Raw genomic sequence first — 18,530 nt, 5'->3', positions numbered from 1 at the left:
TTCCTTCCACTTGAGAAGTAATTTCTCAGCGTCATAGGCATCCTTACACGCAAGAAAATCCTCAGCTATCTCTCCCTCCATAACGTAACCCTCAGGTATATCAGTCAATTCATATCTAGGAGAGCTAGATCTAACAGGAGAAAAGGCAGGTTCTATCTCAATAGTATCGGCAGTTTCAAAAGCATCACGAGCATTGGCAGTAACTCTAGCAATATGAGCATCAAGGAACACTCCTAGTGGAACATCAGGCAAAGGAGTATCTCTAGCAGTTTCAAGCATAGAATCATCAGGAAAAATAGCATCTCTAGCATCATCAGGCAAAGCAGTATCAAGCATAGCATCTTTAGCAGTATCAGGCATAGTATCAAGCATAGCATCATCAGGCATAGTATCAAGCATGGCATCTCTAGCAGTAGTATCACAAGCATCATCAAGCACAGGCGACATATCAAGATTTCTAGCAGGAGGTGATGTCGCAAACTTACTCATAACTGAAGGTGAATCAAGTGCAGAGCTAGATGGCAATTCCTTACCTCCCCTCGTAGTTGAGGGAAAGACTTTGGTCTTCGGATCCTTCAGATTCTTCATAGTGATCAGAAGATATAAATCCCAAGTGACTCAGAGAATATAGCAATACCTCTCCGGCAACGGCGCCAGAAAAATGTTGATCGTGCAATCTCTGGCGTTAGCTAGACGAATGCTTATGACAACAATCCTTCCCTTGCAACGGCACCAAAAGAATGCTGCTAGCACTCCGCGGCAACGGAACTAGAAGAATGTTGTTGATGGCCCACCAGCGCGTGGGTTCGCAGCAGTTTTCGAGGGTAGAGTATTCGACCCAAATTTGTAGATCGCCAGGCAGGAGGTGAGAGAATACTCTCGAGTATTAGCAGTTGAATTTGTCGGATTCAACCACACCTGAAAGATTAGTATCTGCAAGCATAGTAGTAACAACAAAGTAATATGATAACAACGGTGTCAGAAATGATCTGTTGACGGCACACTATTCCTAACGATTGTATCAATGGCGCCTTCATTGTCGCGTCGACGGAAGTTGTCAATTCCCGTCAACGGTAGGTGAACCAACAGTGTAGCAGGTAGTAGTAGTGTAACGAGCAATAACAGTGGCAAGGAACAGCAGTAGTGACAACAGTAGCAAGCGACAGTAGTAGCAACAGTAGTAGCAGCAGCAGCAGAGCAAGACAAGTAACAACAGTAGTAGGACAAACTCGTAGGCAATGGGTCGGTGATTTGTTTGGATGATATTCATCATGCAACAGCTATAACACGGAGAGATATGTGGCTAGCTCCCGTTTGTCAATGTGATGTAGGCATGCATTCCGTGTGTCGTCATACGTGCTTAGGGAAAAGAACTTGCATGGCATCTATTGTCCATCCCTCCCATGGCAGCGGGGACCAAAAGGAAACTACAGGATATTAAGGTTCTCCTTTTAATAAAGAACCAGACCAACGCATTAGCACTTGGTGACCACATGAACTCCTCAAACTATGGTCATCACCGGGAGTGGTTCCGGTTATTGTCACTCCGGGGTTGCCAGATCATAACACATAGTAGGTAACTACAACTTGCAAGATCGGATCTAAAACACACATATATTGGTGACAACATAATAATTTCAGATCTGAAATCATGGCACTCGGTCCCTAGTGACAAGCATTAAGCATGGAAAAGTAGTAGCAACATCAATCTCAGAACATAGTGGATACTAGGGATCAATCCCCATCAAAACTAACTCGATTACATGATAGATCTCATCCTACTCATCACCGCCCAGCGAGCCTACGAATAGATTACTCACGAACGACGAAGAGCTTCATGGAATTGGAGAGGGAAGAAGATTGATAATGATGATGGCGACGATTTCCCCTCTCCGGAGCCCAAGACGGACTCCAGATTTGTCCTCCAGATGAAGAACAGGTGGTGGCGGCGCCTCCGTATCGAAAACGCGACGAGAACTTCTCTTTTTATTTTTTTGGGACGAAAGGCAACTTATAGAGCTGGAGTTGTGGGCGGCAGGTGCCTGTGGGCCCCACAAGCCTGCCCACCACCACCAGGGAGTGGCGGCGGAGCAAGGGCTTGTGGCCCACTGGCCCACCCCCTGAGGTGGAACTTGGCGCAGATATTTTTGATATTTTCCAAAACTGCTCCCCGTAAATTTTGAGGACGTTTGGAGAACTTTGATTTCTGCACAAAAATAACACCAAGGCAATTCTGCTGAAAACAGCATCAGTCCAGGTTAGTTCCATTCAAATCATGCAAATTATAGTCCAAAACAAGGGCAAAAGAGTTTGGAAAAGTAGATACGATGGAGACGTATTAATGAGATCTTCGATCAGACAGAGCCGCCCCCGGAGGTGGCCAAGTGGCTGGCCATCACTAGGGTGAACTGTGAAAGAACTTACAATCAATATTGGTTCTTCCAGAACATGAGATCTGCATGAGACTTGGCTCAATAGGCGAAATTCAAACCTTTGGAAGACAACCTATATACTATCCAATTCTCATGCTTGGGAGATTGGGAGCGAGTCATCCAAGAGGGACCGTGGCACTTTAGAGAAGATGGAGTGATTATCAAGCCTTATGGAGGTGTGGCGAAACCTTCTACGATTAGGTTGGACATGATTGAGATATGGATTCAAATTCATGATGTGCCGTAGCTTTAGTCTCATCTAGTTCCATCTCTGGGAGCTAAGGTGGGTGAAGTTTTGTTCGCGGTGCCACATTTGCAAGATTTCAAGGGAATTTCCATTGGCTTTGGATAAGAATTAATGTCACCAAACCCCTGAAAAACACTGTGATTGAACTAGGTGGGCGAGGTGAGGGCGTGCTAGGCGTGAGGGTGGAGCTGACCTCGGTGTGGCGCAGCAAAGCGAGGATGAGCGTGGCGGCTCGAGGCTGAGTCGGCCGGCCAGGGCGGACACGGCAGTGCAGTAGTTTAGAGGCGAGTTGAGGCGACAGCGGCTCAACGGCAGGAGCGCGGACGGAGCCGGCCGGGGGCGGCGGACGAGAGGGCCAGCCGCGTGTGGCGCCGGTCATGGAGTGGCAGGAGTAAACGTGGCACGGCGCGAGGCGACGAGGGAGAACCATCGTGCCATGGGCGACCGCGGTGGGACGGCTTGGCGATTCAAGGCCGGCTCGGAGTGGGTCGTGGTGGATGACGAATCGGGTGTAGAGCAACCGCGGTGAGCTGTCTTGACGGGAGCGTCGGCGAGGCAATTTGACACCAACGAAGTAGCGAATTCATGTCATTCTCGATTTGGTCAAGCTAAACATGTTCTTCTTTTCTTTGCAGATCTACGGAGTGAAGTATAAAAAGCTGTCGGATTGGTGTGCAGTCCATGGGATGCTTGGTCATAAGTTTAAAGAGCATGGCAATGGGATCCACCCACCCTCAACCCTAATCTTTAAGGATGTGAGGGCCTCATGGGGAATGAGGACTCGTAGGGGACCCGGTGAAGGAAGGGGCGTAGAGGCGAAAGGGAAGAAGCCCGGTCTGGAGGAAGGGGAGCTAGCCAATGATGGTCATGATGAGGACATGGACCATGATCGTCATTTGGAGATGAAGGAGGCACATGATAACAGGAAGAGGGGTTCATACCTAGCAACCTTGACAACAGCAACTCAAGATGCACTCGAAATGACCAAGGTGTTAGCACTTCCATCCACGGAATTCTCGCCTAGTCCGAGCAGCAAACAGGACCCCAGTACAAGGCTCTCAGATTCAGAAAAGAGTAACTTAGCTAAGGCTGGAAATCAAGGGAAAAGTGACCAAAAGATGGCGGGCCTCGAGGGGCGCCACCGTATCTAATGAGTGCCTTTTGTTAGAACTGTCGTGGCGTGGGCAAGGCCGCAACAGTTTGTGAGCTTCGCGATTTCGCTAGGCAATTTGGCCTTATCCTGTTATGCATTGCAGAAACACAAATAAAAGGAGATAGGATAGAAGCTTTAGCTAGTACTCTTGGTTATGATAATTCCTATGCAGTAGATAGTCAAGGAAAAAGTGGTGGAATGGGTCTTTTCCGGAAGAACTCAATAAACGTTGAGATTCTTGGCTACTCAGTTTACCATCTTGTTTCAGTTATGGAAAATGGCCAGGACAAGTGGAGGATGACATGTGTCTATGGCGAGGCGCAAACATATTTATGATCCCAAGCATGGGATGTGCTGAAAAACATAAGTACATTGAGTACACTTCCATGGTTGTGCTTGCAGGATTTTAAAGGAGTGTTATGTCCAAATGAACATGAGGGAATGGGACAACGTAGTAATGCTCACATCCAAGCCTTTCGAGATGCTACGGATATCTACATGTTGCTTAACCTGGGATACAAGGGCAACTTTTGGACTTTTGAAAAGAATGTTGCTGAAGGAAGCTTCACACTGTGTAGACTTGACAGAGCCTTTGCCAATGCTGATTGGGTGGCGAGGTTCCCTCTAGCTTCAGTCACCCATCTAACGGGTCTTACCTGTGATCACTCGCCAATTCCAGTGGAGATGAACCCCGCTCAAGAGCGTACACAAAAATATTTCAAATAGGAGCTAATGTGGGAACAAAATGAAGGTCTCCGACAATTCTTTACAGAGGGATGGATGGCCCGAGCGCCGTGCACCTCAGTAGAGTAGTTGAGACAGAAAATAAGCAAGTTGGCGAGGGGTTTGGGGTGATGGATGAGGGACACTTTTAGCAGTGTGCAAAAGGAGACCAAACAACTAAAACAAGTCCTCAATGAGCTTCGGTCTAACCCGCTAAGATCCAAACCTTCCCATGCTGAGCTAAAGGTGAATAAAAGACTGGTTGAAATGTATCATAGGGAAGAAATCATGTGGCAACAATGTGCAAGAGTGGAATGGATCATAGAGGGGGACAAGAACAAAAAATTCTTCCATCTTAGAGCCACTTTCCAAAGAAAGAAAAACATGGCAAGGGCTTTGCAAAATTCACTTGGTGCGCCGAACTAAAAGAGATGGCCAACTACTTCTATCAAAATTTGTACTCCTCGGAAGGGGTTCAAGACGTGGAAGTTGTGTTGGATCATGTCCCTTGGAAGGTGACCGACGCAATGAACACCTCCTTATGTGCTCCTTACTCTCATGATGAAGTTAAAATGACACTTTTTAAAATGTTCCCAACGATAGCTCGGGGCCCTGATGGGTTTCGGACAATTGAAGAAAGGAACTTTCAAGTATTTGAGAGACAGGGTATGGGAGAAGATCAAAGGGTGGATGGAAAAGTTGTTGTCTTAATCCGTCACACAAGCTATTCCTGTCTACTCTATGTCTTGCTTCAGATTTCCGAGGGGCTTATGCAACATTATTACATCCATAATAAGGCAATTTTGGTGGGGCAGCAAGCGCGACAATAGGAAACCGAGATGGGTGTCATGGGAAGTTATGACTATACCGAAGCACATGGGCGGCTTAGGATTTTATGACCTCGAGATCTTTAACTTAGCCTTGCTGGCGCGGCAAGCCTGGCGAACAATGACGGATGTTTCTTCTCCGAGTAGCAGGATTGTCAAATCCATCTATTTACCGGACTGTTCACTGTTTGAAGCTGAACTAGGGACACATCCATCCTAGATATGGAGGGTTATCCTAGATGGTAGGGATGTGCTGGCGAAAGGAATAGTAAGAAGAATTGGGGATGGATAAACAACAGATATCTGAGCACACAGTTGGATCCTGACGGACAGTTTCAAGCGACCGATCACCTCCTTGGTGCAAGCTCCACCTACAAAGTAGCCCGACTTATTGATGTAACCACAACTTCTTGGAACGAAGGATTAATTCAAACTATTTTTACACCTTTTGATGCGGTGAAATTCTCAAGATCCCTCTATGCACGCGTCGGGTGGAAGACTTCTAGGCTTGGCATGAGGAACCACACGTCACCTTCAGTGTTAGATGTGCTTACCGAATGGTTTTGAGGACAAAAATGAATCGGGAGGCATGGTTGCATGAGTTTGAGAATTCCTCCTTCAGTCAGCATGAAAGCAAATAGTGTAGCATGATATGACATATCAAACTTCCATAAAAAATCAGGATGTTTGTATGGATAGTTGGTTAGGCAATCCATGCCTATGGGGGAGCTCCTAAAACATCATCCTATGTCACCGGAGGACACATGTAACTTGTGCGGGGCGACAGATACTTGGAGGCATGATCTTTTCACTTGCTCGATGTCTAGCAGAGTTTGGGCTTTGGCACCCGAGCACGTGGTGCATACATTGCTTGAGCACCAGGAGGAGAGCCCAAAGGAGTGGCTTTTTGCGACACATGAAATGATGATCAAGGAAGATTTTGTGAGGATGATTGTCACTGCGTTTGCTATCTGGATTGCAAGACGAAAGGCCATCCATGATGATATCTTTCAATCACCAGGTACCGTTAATGGGTCCATTACTAGGTACTTGGTGGAACTTCAACTCATTTCAGCAAATGCCCCCAAACCGGTTCTTATGAGGGCCCTAAGACCGACACAGTGGCAGACTCTTGTGGAAAACAACATGAAGGTAAACGCCGGCCGACCACCTCTACAAGGGGGAGATATGGAGCGGTGGGGGCGATATGCAGAGATGCAACTGGGAAGTTCCTCGGAGCATCTTCACTTGTCTTTAGGTACATTGCTGATCCACAAACTCTCGAAGCTCTGGTGGTAAGAGAGGTGCTAGCTCTCTCCGATGATTTGTATCTACGCCGTATCCACGTGGCTTCAGATTGCAAGGTTGTCATTGATGATATCCAAAAGGAAAATGCATCAAGCTACGGTGCAATCATCCATGAAATACTCGATCACTCTCTGGTTTTTGATTTCTGTAATTTTAGCCACGAGTTTAGGAGCTCAAACTTTGAGGCTCACAATTTAGCGAAGCATGCACTCTCTCTCGTGGGTGGCTGCCATGTTTGGTTAGGTCATCCTGGAGATCTTCCATCCATTCCTGTAAACATTGTGATGATTTAATAAAAGCTTCATGAGATTGTCTAAAAAACAAAATATGTAACATTTGTATTTAGACTGAAAATGAATGTGTGTGGATCTTGTGATCAACATAGCTAGGCTAGGTGTCTCTCTTCCTTTTGAGAGACGTGTGGTTGGAATCACCAAATGATTCCATTGCTATCCATGTAAACATTGTTTAAATAAATGCCTAGTTTTCTTTCTTAAAAAAGCCATGCACACCTACATCTTACAGATCAGTGGTTCGAACAAGTGAACCGTTAAGGACAACTGCTAAGCGTGGCAGGGGTTTGTCATGAGAAAAAAAATCCTGATTATTTTTTCGCAAAATAACAGGCCACAAGCACAACATGACTTATTTGGTGGTTGACAACCCCACGCCACCCTCGCACACCAGAAAGGCACCGTTCGTATCCAAACGGCATTTGCACCGTATATGCATGCCAAAGCTAATTAAGTTGTAGCATGAGTTGAATGTATGTTGCAAGTTTTAACACTAAATTGATTTTTTTACAAGTTTTAGCACCGCTGGTATAATTGATTCTTGGAAAAACTATAATTTTTTCTGGCTTGGTTTAGAAAAAAAGGCTGAGATATATTTTTGAAATACAAAAGAAATACCGTACTAAAGATACTATGTACATCTAGATTATATTTACTCAAATGAAGTGTCCAATGGATACAAACATAACAAATACACATCAGGTCTTAGTATAATTAGAGCAACTTCAACTGGTCGACCCAAACCATCGGTGCGTGTCTGTTAGAATCGAGACGGATTAAAACGCTGACCTAACGCGCGGACCAAAACACGCCCGTTTGGTATCCAGAGTGACGCCTTTCAGGCCCAAATTTATGCCTGGTTTGCGTCTGCGTGGGCACTCAACGGACGAGCCGCGCATCCTCTTGGTGTCCGCCGCGGCCCCAACAGTCGACCGCCCGACCGACGTCGACAGTCCTATTAATCACGACCACCTACCTCGGGGCCGTCAAGGAGTGGATGGAAGCACGCCGTCCTTTTTAATGCAAGTATGCGGGGGGACGACCCGACCTCATCCACTTCCATCGACCCAACCACATCTAGCCTAGCTTGCCCCCTCGCCGACGACAGTCAAACCCTAGCGCTCCATGGGCTTCTTCAACGATAAGGGCAAGGGGAAGCAGACCCTCCAGCTGGAGCACCGGAAGCAGCATTGGCTAGCCGAGGAGCGAGCAGCCATCTGCTTTGGGAGCCCGAGGAGGAGGAGGAAGAGCGCGCCCGCCGCACAACAATGTCGTTGTCGCATCAAACGCCGGAGGAGGTGGCGTTGACGGCATGGCACAACGCTTTCCCGTTGGATGCGCCGCCGCCACGCTTCATCGACCTCACTGGCGATGATGACAAGGACAAGGCAAGGCCTAAGGGCATGCAGGGCGCGTATTTTATTTTATCTTTTATGTTTTATTAATGTTTAAGTGAAATTTGACCAGCCATTTAATGTTTAATTATGTTCATTTCAATTGTGTGGTTTCAAAACTTCATTTCTCTACGCGAAAAAATGGGCCTACCACCCGTTGAACGCACGGGCCGGTCCAAACCAAAAAACGGTCGTCCTCGTCCACTCGAACGATTCGAACGGACAAAAAACGGATTATACACGGGTCTATTTAAGTCGACATGTTGGAGTTGTTCTTAGGACGCATGCAGCGAATAGCAACGCAAACATAAAAACACGTCCACAAAGAGCGAAGTCATAGAAAATCGAAGTTATGCCTAAACCAGAGAAGAGAAAAATCCGAGGCGATCAAAACAATGATTAAGGGATAAACTACAACAACGATCATATTTACATTAACATCTTTTGTTCATCACCAGAAGAATAAGGTTCTTCAACAACGTCTTCCTTTCCAGAACTGCCTAAATCTTCCATTTCATTCTAACAAGAACTGTGGCAAGACAACGAAGCGAGGATCAGGATTCATCATGTACAAGGAGTCAATGCCAAGGATGAGATCCGTGGGCGTGTACCCTGTCAGCGCCGTGAATTCCCTGTTCCACTTGTGCACCTGGCTGGCCGTTGGGTTCAGGATCAGCCTAGCGAGAAAGACTGCCGACGCAGCGACGGCGGACGGCATGAGCTGCAGGCATCTGTAATCGACCAGCGATGTTTCGGCGAGCTGATGCGCCAACTTCTGAACCTCCAGGTCGCGCTCTCCATTACCGTACCTGGTGAAGTGGTCCACGAAAGTGTAGGCCGTTGGTCCGCTGAGCTCGTACCGGAGCGCTGCCAACATCTGGCACTCCATGTCGGTCACCTCCTTGCTCGTGGCGAACCCACAGTCGTCGGCAATTTTCGCGGCGTTCACCTTGAATCTGGTACGCTGCTCCTCGTATTTGGCTGCGGTGAAGACGGCCGTGGCGCTGAGGAGACGGAGCTCATACTCCATGTGTATGCGAGCCGCAGACAAGGTTCGCGTCGACAGGACGCGGTCGACGTATGAGACGGCACGGTGAAGCGTGCCAGGGGCCAGGTTGTAGTACCGGGTGAAGTCATCCATCCAGAAGACGAGGGTGGCACGCATCGATGGGCTCATCCGATCTCCCTGCACCGTCTTCAGGTAGTCCGGCAAAGGCCGACCCTCGACGTTCTTCTCCATCTCCCGGAGGTTGAAGTCAATGTCTATGTCGATGTCGTAGTCGGAGAGCCACGGACGCGTGGCCGAGTTCTTGGAGTCCGGGAAGACGCGGTCCGGAAGCAGGGATGGTGCGGGCAGCTCGAAGGATGGGTGCAAAAGATGGGCGTCGAGTGCGGCGGCGTACAGCTCGCACGTCGCCGGGAGCTCCACCGAACATTCGAGTGCGGCGGCGTGATCGACGGGGGTGGGAGCGAATTCGTGGTCAGACAGATGCGGGCGTCTCGCGGAGTTCTTGGAGTCCGGGACGACGCGGTCCGGAAGCAGGGACGGCCCAGGCACCTCGAAAGGCGGGTGGAAAAGATGATCGTCGAGTGCGGAGGCATAGAGCTCCACGAAATCTTCGAGTGCGACGGCGTGGTTGGGAGCGAAGTGGACAGACGGAAGCGGAGGGAGTGCGCCAATCGCCCGGAGGTAGGCGTCGTCAAACTCCACGTGATCGCCGGCGGCGCATGAGAAGGCGCCGGGCAGAGAAGGACCCGAAAGTAGGTCGACGGTGAAGGGATCCATGACAGCCATCGCTTGATCAAGAGGGAGAAAGGGGTCTGGAGTCTCGAACTCTTGGACTTGGGACTTGGGAGGGTGGTACGTGATTACAAATGAGAGGATGCAGGGAGGGGAGTCGTGCCATTTTATACATGACGGCAACTCGTTCGATGGGTTTCCTGAGAGTTGGGAAACCACATCACTACCGGTCTTGTATTTGACGATGATTCGGATTGCAGATTTGCAACTAACCATGAATGGCAGACGGACACACGCTACTGCTTTCCACGCGTAAATAATTTGTTGCCGCGATTGTTTTTGATCAAGTTTGTACGCTGCGCGGAGCGACTGGTAGCGTGGCAATTGTTTTTTTTATTTACGAAAAAATAATGGAATCGTTTCCACCCGCGCGCCGGCCGAACCGACGCGCCGGTCGCCCCCTCACGCGCGTGGACCCATGCAGCATTTTTTCCATCCGCGCGCGTGTTTCGCTGGTCAGTGGATGCAACATTTTTCGTCTAAATATGTTGCAATCAGCGTCATATTTGCTGCAAGCGTTTTTTTTACTATTTTTTGTCTGAGTAAAAAACTGCATATACGTTTGGTTGCAACTCCAGTTCGTCGGATTTTTCGTTACAATCGATGTTTTTTTACTTTTGCTACAACCGCGTTAATTTTTGCTATAACCGGCATCATGCTTTGCTGCAACCGTTCACTAAAAATGTTGCATATACGTCGCGTAAATATTTGCTACAACCGGTGTTTGACTTTTGCTACCATGCACCATCAGCTTCGTTTTTTTGCTACGATCACGTAGATATTTTTTTTGCTACAATTTTTTTTTGTCGCAACCGTTGAAAAAATTGTTTCATCACATCGAAATATTGCTGCATAGGAGGAAAAATGTTGCATGCGGATCCAATGGTGCGGACGACGCGGGGTTGGTGGATCCTGCGGATCGCGCGCGGCCGGCCGAAAGTTTGGGCCGACACGCCGACGCAGATCAGTCCCCAAAAATAATTTGTTTTTTTAACAGAGTATAACCAAAATCACCCATATACCTACATTCCATATGAATGCACGCATATACATTTTATTTTTATGAACACCAGTGGCGAAGCCACGTGTTAGCTAGGTGTTCAATTAACTATCGAGTTTTTTCTTTTATAAAATCAACACATACATGTTTAAATCTTATCAAAAATTAATATAAAATTATATGTTTGACTATATAACTTTAAATTGACTACACAACTCTGTAATTCTCGCACTGCCACTCATGAACACCCTTGAGAGCCGGCACTTCATGTTGATTGATGAAGTTATCACACACGCGTGTGTACACTCACGAACCAGAACAAGGGAAAAACTCAAACCGGCCCCTGGGTCGTCCTCCTGAGGGACTCAGGAGGCGACTAGGGTTCCCCTCGCGCCGCCACCCCCTTTCCCTGCTCTTCCTCGCCGCCACCTGAGGATCTCGTCGGGTTTTATTCCACGGACTCCGGGGAAGGTAGCCGCGAGGCCTCGACCGCTCCGTTCCTGGCGGAGTGTTTCATATCTGGGGCGACGGCCCCCATTGGCGAGGCAACAACGTCTTCTCGATTGGAGCCGGTTGCGGGCGATTCTGGTCGGCTCGCTCAACCACGCGGTTGGTGAGCCGTCGACGGGGGCTGGTTGCGGCGTGGAGTCTACTCTCCTCGTCGGATCTGAGGTATGGCTCCCTCCTCTTTGTCCCCCTCTGCACCGCCGATTCCAGCTGCTAGTGTCTCGCAGACGGCGGATCTGGAGCTGGTGCATGCTCGGTGCTGAGGCTGGGGACCACGGGAAATCGTTGGTCGTCTTGACCGGCCCGGCAGCAGCGACGCCCTTGGCGCTGTTCTTCCTTCGTGGAGGTGCAGCCGAGGTTCTCCACTCTCCCCACTCGTTCCCGCTCCTCGGTGAAAGCCCAAAATTCGGCTAGGATTGGGCGGCAATGGTGCGCTTCGTGTCGTGCTCCTCCTTGGAGGTGCCGCTTGGGGAGGGTTCGTGTTCGGGCGTGGGGTGTCCAAGGTCCGAGCTTTCGGTGGCTCAGGGTGTGTGGAGGCCGCGCTTCCGCCTGGATTTGCATGGCTGGCATTGTCTCCGTTCCTCTCAAGGGTGGTGCCCACTAGTTGCAGCGTGCTTGGCTCAAGGCTGGCGGTGCTGCGCCTTTGATCCGGTTCCCCTTCCCAGCAATAGCAACATGCCCCCGGCTGTGTGCTCCCAGTTCTTTTCTTCAACGGCCGACGAGCCTTACTTCTCGGCGTTCTCTGGTCTTCCTTGATGTTCTTGCTGGCCTTTCTTCAGTAGCTGCCCCCGGTGGCTTTCCCTTAGTTTGCTGGTGTCTTAGGTTGCGATGGTATGGTGGATGTTGTGTGTTCTTTGTCTAAGGGGTTGTGCTCTCTGGCTGCTCCATGTCTCGCGGTCGCTACCCCCTCTGCTCTAGGGTGAGCGTCTTGCAGGTCTGGTGGTTCGACGCCTTTCGTTCGAAGGCGAGAGGGAAGGGTCCCTCTGCGGCGCGAGAGGAGGATGCTGCTTGGACTTCTTCATCTTGGGAGTCCGCCCAGTTCATGCCAATTCTCTTTATCAGGAGGTCCTCGTCCTACTCTTGCTGGTCATTCCTTGGTACCAGTTTTGCTGTGGCCTTGGGCTAGTGTAAGCATTGGGCTCGATGTTTCTTTTCTTTTGTGCTTGTGCACTGCGTTGAGTTGTAAGCTTCCTAGAGTGCTCCCTTGTATCATGTGACCGATTTGGTCTGTGGTGTGTCTGTATTTTCTAGCCGGTTGATGGCTTTGTTAATTCAAAGCCGGGCTCTCCACGATCCTTCGTAACGTGTCCACTCACTGAACGCACATTCTGAGGCCTGAAATAAATTCAGAAAAATGCAAGCAACAATGTCAAGTCTGCTACTTGAAATCTAATTGGCAGGGGATACCTTTGTCCTTCTAACCATTCAATCATAGGTTGGTTTGGAGTGTGGCAATTGTTATGAGCTATGCATGGATGATATTTGTTGGTAAGTCTCCAGCTCAAACAAAGTGCGTTTGATCGTTGTGCTGAATTCCTTGATGCTGAAATAGACTTTCATCCGACTTTATAGATAAATCAGTAATCTTGTTCATACAGACAGTTTAAGTGCAAACAGTGAAAAAAATTGCTCCTCCAACGCACAAACATGCCCTAAATAGAAAAAAGGCCATCAGTGGTTGGAAGATCTTGGGTGAGTAAAGATGGTGAACTACGCTGCCTAGACAACGGGCGTCAACGCTGCAAAAATATAAGGTATTCAAGTATAAAGTCACAAGCCCGTCGTAAAAAGACTTACTCAATAACCATCTTGTTACTCGTCATTCGAAGGGTTTAAGTCATCCTCACTAGAAGGAACATCTCTCGGTCCGGTTGGCCCAGGAATAGAGAAATCCAACCAGGTTCATGGCCTCCCCAGAACCTCACGGGAAAGGACCAAAGGAATCGAGTCGCAGCACAATCAAAATCTCTGAGTTCAGTCTGCTATCTCTCAATCATAAGCTAGCACACCCGATCCAGAGTTTATTTTATTACAACTAGCAAAAAAACCCGTACGTTGCAACGGAAGAGAAAATAAACACGCTTTGAACACAATATATTTTCACATGGCATCACATTTATGTTGTCGACGATGGCCTCAGTGCTCACACAACGAAAACGTGTTTAAATGTACAATTACTCGGAATAAGATGAGAAATATGTTATTTCTTCCCATGAGATTTTCCAAAGATGTGCATGTGTGGTTAACGATGTTTTCTTTCCTGTCAATTTGATTTTAATTTAATGGATATTTATTGCAATTCGTATGGTCGCCGAAAAGAGAGGAAAAAAGGACCATGCATTACAGATTAAGTTTGCACCAAAAATAATATTTAAGAAGTATTCAACAGCTAAAAATAACATCCTATTTAGATTCTACACATTTTTTCAATCAAATTTCATATATAACATGTTAAAATCGGAGTTACGGTTTAAAAGATATGGATAATTTCGTTTTAGATAAAATATGGATTGATTAACTAAAAAGTCAGGTTTTTTTTTGTTAAAATAAAAAAACGTTTTGGCTGACTTAAATAGGGACGGCGGATTGATTACCTGAAACATCAGGGATTTTTCTGAAAAATGCAAAAAACGGTTCGGCTGTGACTAAAAGATGAACTGCGGTTGATTATCTAAAATTGTGAGGACTTTTCTGCAAAATGACCAAAAAATGGTTCGTTTTGACTTAAAATTGGACTGCGGGTTAATTACCTGAAACTGCGAGGGCTTTTCTGCAAAATGACCAACGACGGTCGACAGAAGCGCAACGCGCTTTATTATTAGGGAAGACTAGTACAAATGCCCGTGCGTTGCACCGGGCTAGAAAAAATGCAGAACCTGTTTATTTTACCATTAAATATTAAATGTAAATTTTAATGTTAAATGTAAGACATCTATTTTTGGACGGAAGGAGTTTCTTTTAAAGTTTTAAAATATAATGTAAAGCTTACACAAAAATTGGATTACTTTTTTAATAATAATTATCATTTTTATTGAGTGGTAATAATGTTTTGTTTTTTGATGGGTAATGGCATTTTTGTGTACAACATATTTTCAAAAAATAAATTAAACAATATATATTTTAAATTGCTTTTTGCACAACTTGCTAAGCTCTTGCGAGTGAGCTGCTCTAAGCGTAGACACCAAGCCTCCGCATGAGACACAAAGCGCGTCCTCCGGAGTACTTTCCTCATCTTTTTCTAAAATAACATTCTCCTCATCTTATTCTCGAAGAAAAAAAAGTTGTCCTTATCTCTTCACTTTGTTCCCGTCACTCCTCTCAATTCCAATGGTGGCCACCCCCTCCCTTTCATTCCTTGTGGAGCTGAGCTCTCGATGTACCTTCAATGTAGGTCGCCCCTTGCCGTTCATCCCCTCCGCTGGCGTGAGGCCACATGACTTATGAATTTGGCATGTTTTCTTTCGAATGCCGGGTTCTCACAACGATATCAACATGCTTCAACAATCTCGAGTGTTCAAAAGGCTTTGCAACGGGAAATCACCGTTATCGTGTTACTACATCGTCAACGGTCGAAACTACAGCATGGGATACTATCTTAGCGATGACATCTCTCTAATATTCATTGTTTTTCACAAATTTGGCTCCGCAATTGAGATGTTTGAAAACAAGATTTCACAGAATTCTCTTCAAGTTTGATTAAGACAACAAATACCCTTACAAAACTTTAGAAATAACAACACCTGAATTGCCAATTTATATTTCATATTGTCATGACAAGGGGTCATGGGTGCATGCTGATATTTCATTCTTGGATACAGATTGAAAGCATAAAGGAAAGAAGAGGCAGTTAACGTGTTTTGCATAAGGCTGGGATAATCAGATTGTAATAGTGGTGCTAACTGGCACCGCATACATCAAATTGTATTTCAGACTACTGTTCTGTCTAACAAGAAACATGTTCGATCATCCTGTCGACTAATTATTTGAGTTGTCCCATGCACACTAACGCTTTTCTTTTCCAGATAATTAATAGACAACGATAATATAAAGTTTGGCCATCCACCAATTAGAAGTACAAAAAAGTAGGCGAAGGAGTCAAATGAATCTTCAAACAATGAAGGAAGTGAATAGCATTGAAAAGGAAAAGGTCATACATTTGACATCTTTACTTCTTGATGGATTCAAACCTTTCCTAGTCTGTCGCTTGCTCACCTCGAAAGGAAAAACAAATTTTAAGACTTACCAATTAGCTAACACAATTTTTTCCTAAGTATATACAAAATAGAGTGCAAGGGAATATTTAGGAAATAACCTAAATGTACCAATAGGTCCCAATTTTTAAGGATTTCAATAAAGTTAATCAAGTAACCTACACCAGAAGACTTCCTAAGGATTCAAATCCTCTAAAACCCTAATGGAACCCGTTTGAATCAAATAAGCCCATAGTAGGTAAGTAACTAAGTGTGGAACTAATTGCAGCTTGAACTAAGAAAATCTCTTCCGCGAATATATACACAGAATTGAACCGAGTATGATGAGTATGAGAGTTGCCATATATTGCCATATGGGAGAGGTATCATGGAGCCCTGTCCTAAGTCTTCAGAAACAACTATCGTGGCATAGCATATTTTCCTGAATACTCAAAACAATTAGAACCACATATTTCCATTAAGGTAAGAGTCCATGGAAGCTCCCTATATTGAATAATTATATTCACAACAAAAAGAGCAACATGTATGTCTAGCAGTTAAGGAAAGGCAAGTGCGCTTACCTCATTGAACAACCTGACAACTGCATCATCAATAGAGTACATGAAAAGATGTTTGAGGGCAAAGGGTGAGTTTAGAGAAGTTTGATATCAAACGCAGGCAAAATGACATGGTAGAAAACAGAACATTACCTCCTTGGGTTGCAACCTTGATAAGCATCTTTTCTTTGTTGTCAATATCATTCTCAGGTATTTTGTGACCCTTCTGCGCAGCCTGCATTCGCCACAAAACAAGAGATCATGCCCTGAACACAAAAACATACTAATGGCGTGTCGAATTGGCGGGCAAGCGAGTGAGGTATGGCATACAATGCGCTTCTCCTTGCGGGCCTCTCCCTTGGACTTGTGCTCGTCCGCCTCCTCGGCCAACTTGGCGTCGGCCAATTTCTTGTCCACTGACAGAATTGGACCCTTGCAACAAGAAGAAAAGGTGTTAGTCCCCCTTTTATGCTATGCATCACCATGAGAGAAATGTAAAAACATTGAGAATTAGGGGAGTAACAACCAACCAATGGGTTGTCGCCGAGCTTCTTCTCCATGATCTTGGTGAAGGCGACCTGGAAAGCCCTGCAGCCTTCCTGGAACATGGTGATGACCCTTTCTCCGTCTCTGACACGCGGGCGTTGCGGCACAGTCTGGACAACATCGCGTTCCATGCGGGCAGGTTCCGCTCGGGCATTTCGTCGAACAGCCTATAGGCCTCCGAGACGCGGCCGAAGCGGAGGTAGGCGTGCACGAGGGAGCCCGACGTGAATACGCATGGGCGGAGGAGGCCGAGCCGGAGCGCGCGAGGCTTGTCTCAGAGTGCTAATTTTTCTGAAGAAAGATTCAGAGCAGCCGGAGGAGGAGTACCCTACGCACGGAAAAGAGATCTCAAAGTTTACTTCAGGGGCAGCAGCTTGCCGGCAATGGCCAGAAGGCGAGTTGCATCGAGATGTGATGCCAGGATCATGTGGTTACCCTCTTGGTATCAGTAGCAATGATGGTTGGAAAGATGAGAACATATGTGGCTTAACAAGGTTGGAGTCTGTTTCTACTTCATCCATCAACCAAGGGAGTTCGAAATCGAGCAGGAGAAAAGCAAGTTGCACGCATGGTGAGTACTCTATGGCAGAGAACATCATCGGATCAGGGCCATATAATTCTGAAGATCTGCATCAGGACAGACCAAGGAGATCGTTAGTCAGAAGTTCGACATATCGTTGTGATGAAAGCGATGTGCAATCTCCCCTAATAATAAAGCGTGCAACGCTTGTGTCGTCCGTATCTCTAGATGAAGCGCAAAGTGTGGTGACCGAGCACGAGATACATGTGAATTTTGAAGAACCAACTTACTGCGGTGCAATGCTAGAGCTATCTGAAACTGGAGGAAGACTTGTGCATGGTGGAAATTTTGACCATAGTTTATGTGGTGAACTACATGCACCGAAGTGGTCATACCCTCCCCCGGACCGTGCGCAAGCGGGAGCTACATGCACCGGGCTGCCCTTTAGTTTATGTGGTGAACACGATTTATATAGCAGTCATGCAGCTCCAGAGTGGCAGGGGGAGGCTCAGTCTTTTGCACAGAACATGATTCTGGACCAAGAGCAGACATTTGCAATAGATGACCATTTTATTGTCCCTAGCCCACGATATTCTGCATCTCAGGTATGTTCATTTTATTGCTAAGCATTCACTGCATATACTTTATGAATTTATTATTTCTAACCCCTCTGCTCGACAGATCAAAGATTTTGGTTGGCCTATGAATTACTTATCTGTAGATTACTATTCTTTATCCTTTGTAACAATGATCGATGAACTGACTGGTATGCTGTACTCAGACTGAGAGGAAAGAGCACGATCGATGTGAAGATAATCAAGCTCCATCCGATCATCTGACAGAAAAAGTATCTGTCGTGAGCTCCAACGAAGACGAACAACCGAGTCCGGTGTCTGTCCTCGGATCTTCGGTGGACGCAGAAGACTGTTGCTTAGGAGGTTTTGAGAAAATAAGTGCAGACCTTCAAGGCAAGTGCACAAAACGTACACTGCCAAATACATTTCCCTGGCACTGTCCATATCACTCACTTGC

General features: G+C 46.6%; 2 protein-coding genes and 1 long non-coding RNA gene across 3 annotated transcripts; 1 reads left to right on the top strand and 2 right to left on the bottom strand.

The window, feature by feature from the left end:
- Nucleotides 1-8,891: 8,891 nt before the first annotated feature.
- On the bottom strand, nt 8,892-10,172 carry LOC123405480 (putative cyclin-F2-1). Its single transcript, XM_045099149.1, has one exon. It carries the CDS (start codon nt 10,170-10,172, stop codon nt 8,892-8,894), a length of 1,281 nt encoding a protein of 426 aa, XP_044955084.1.
- A 1,158-nt stretch (nt 10,173-11,330) lies between these two features.
- LOC123402511 lies at nt 11,331-12,980 on the top strand. The gene is made up of 2 exons (XR_006611291.1): nt 11,331-11,850; nt 12,604-12,980. It is a non-coding gene; the product is annotated as an uncharacterized LOC123402511 (long non-coding RNA).
- A 2,812-nt stretch (nt 12,981-15,792) lies between these two features.
- LOC123405479 lies at nt 15,793-17,109 on the bottom strand. Its single transcript, XM_045099147.1, has 5 exons — nt 16,963-17,109; nt 16,763-16,864; nt 16,586-16,667; nt 16,457-16,476; nt 15,793-15,897 (listed from the first exon to the last, which is right to left on the bottom strand). The coding sequence occupies exons 1-5, from the start codon at nt 17,107-17,109 to the stop codon at nt 15,793-15,795; spliced, it is 456 nt and encodes a 151-aa protein (XP_044955082.1).
- Nucleotides 17,110-18,530: the final 1,421 nt, after the last annotated feature.

Source organism: Hordeum vulgare, chromosome 6H (assembly GCF_904849725.1).
Source record: "Hordeum vulgare subsp. vulgare chromosome 6H, MorexV3_pseudomolecules_assembly, whole genome shotgun sequence".
Lineage (NCBI taxonomy): Eukaryota > Viridiplantae > Streptophyta > Magnoliopsida > Poales > Poaceae > Hordeum > Hordeum vulgare.
Note: the sequence above shows the minus strand (reverse complement) of the source record. Positions and strands in the feature narration are given on the sequence as shown.

What these genes read in the sequence shown, in the direction of transcription:
- LOC123405479 (XM_045099147.1), bottom strand. Translation starts at nt 17,109, where the DNA reads ATGGAACGCGATGTTGTCCAGACTGTGCCGCAACGCCCGCGTGTCAGA. An exon ending in AGCTCGGCGACAACCCATTG is followed by an intron (nt 16,865 to 16,962) that starts GTTGGTTGTTAC and finishes TCTTGTTGCAAG; the next exon opens with GGTCCAATTCTGTCAGTGGA. An exon ending in CCCGCAAGGAGAAGCGCATT is followed by an intron (nt 16,668 to 16,762) that starts GTATGCCATACC and finishes TGGCGAATGCAG; the next exon opens with GCTGCGCAGAAGGGTCACAA.
- LOC123405480 (XM_045099149.1), bottom strand. Translation starts at nt 10,172, where the DNA reads ATGGCTGTCATGGATCCCTTCACCGTCGACCTACTTTCGGGTCCTTCT.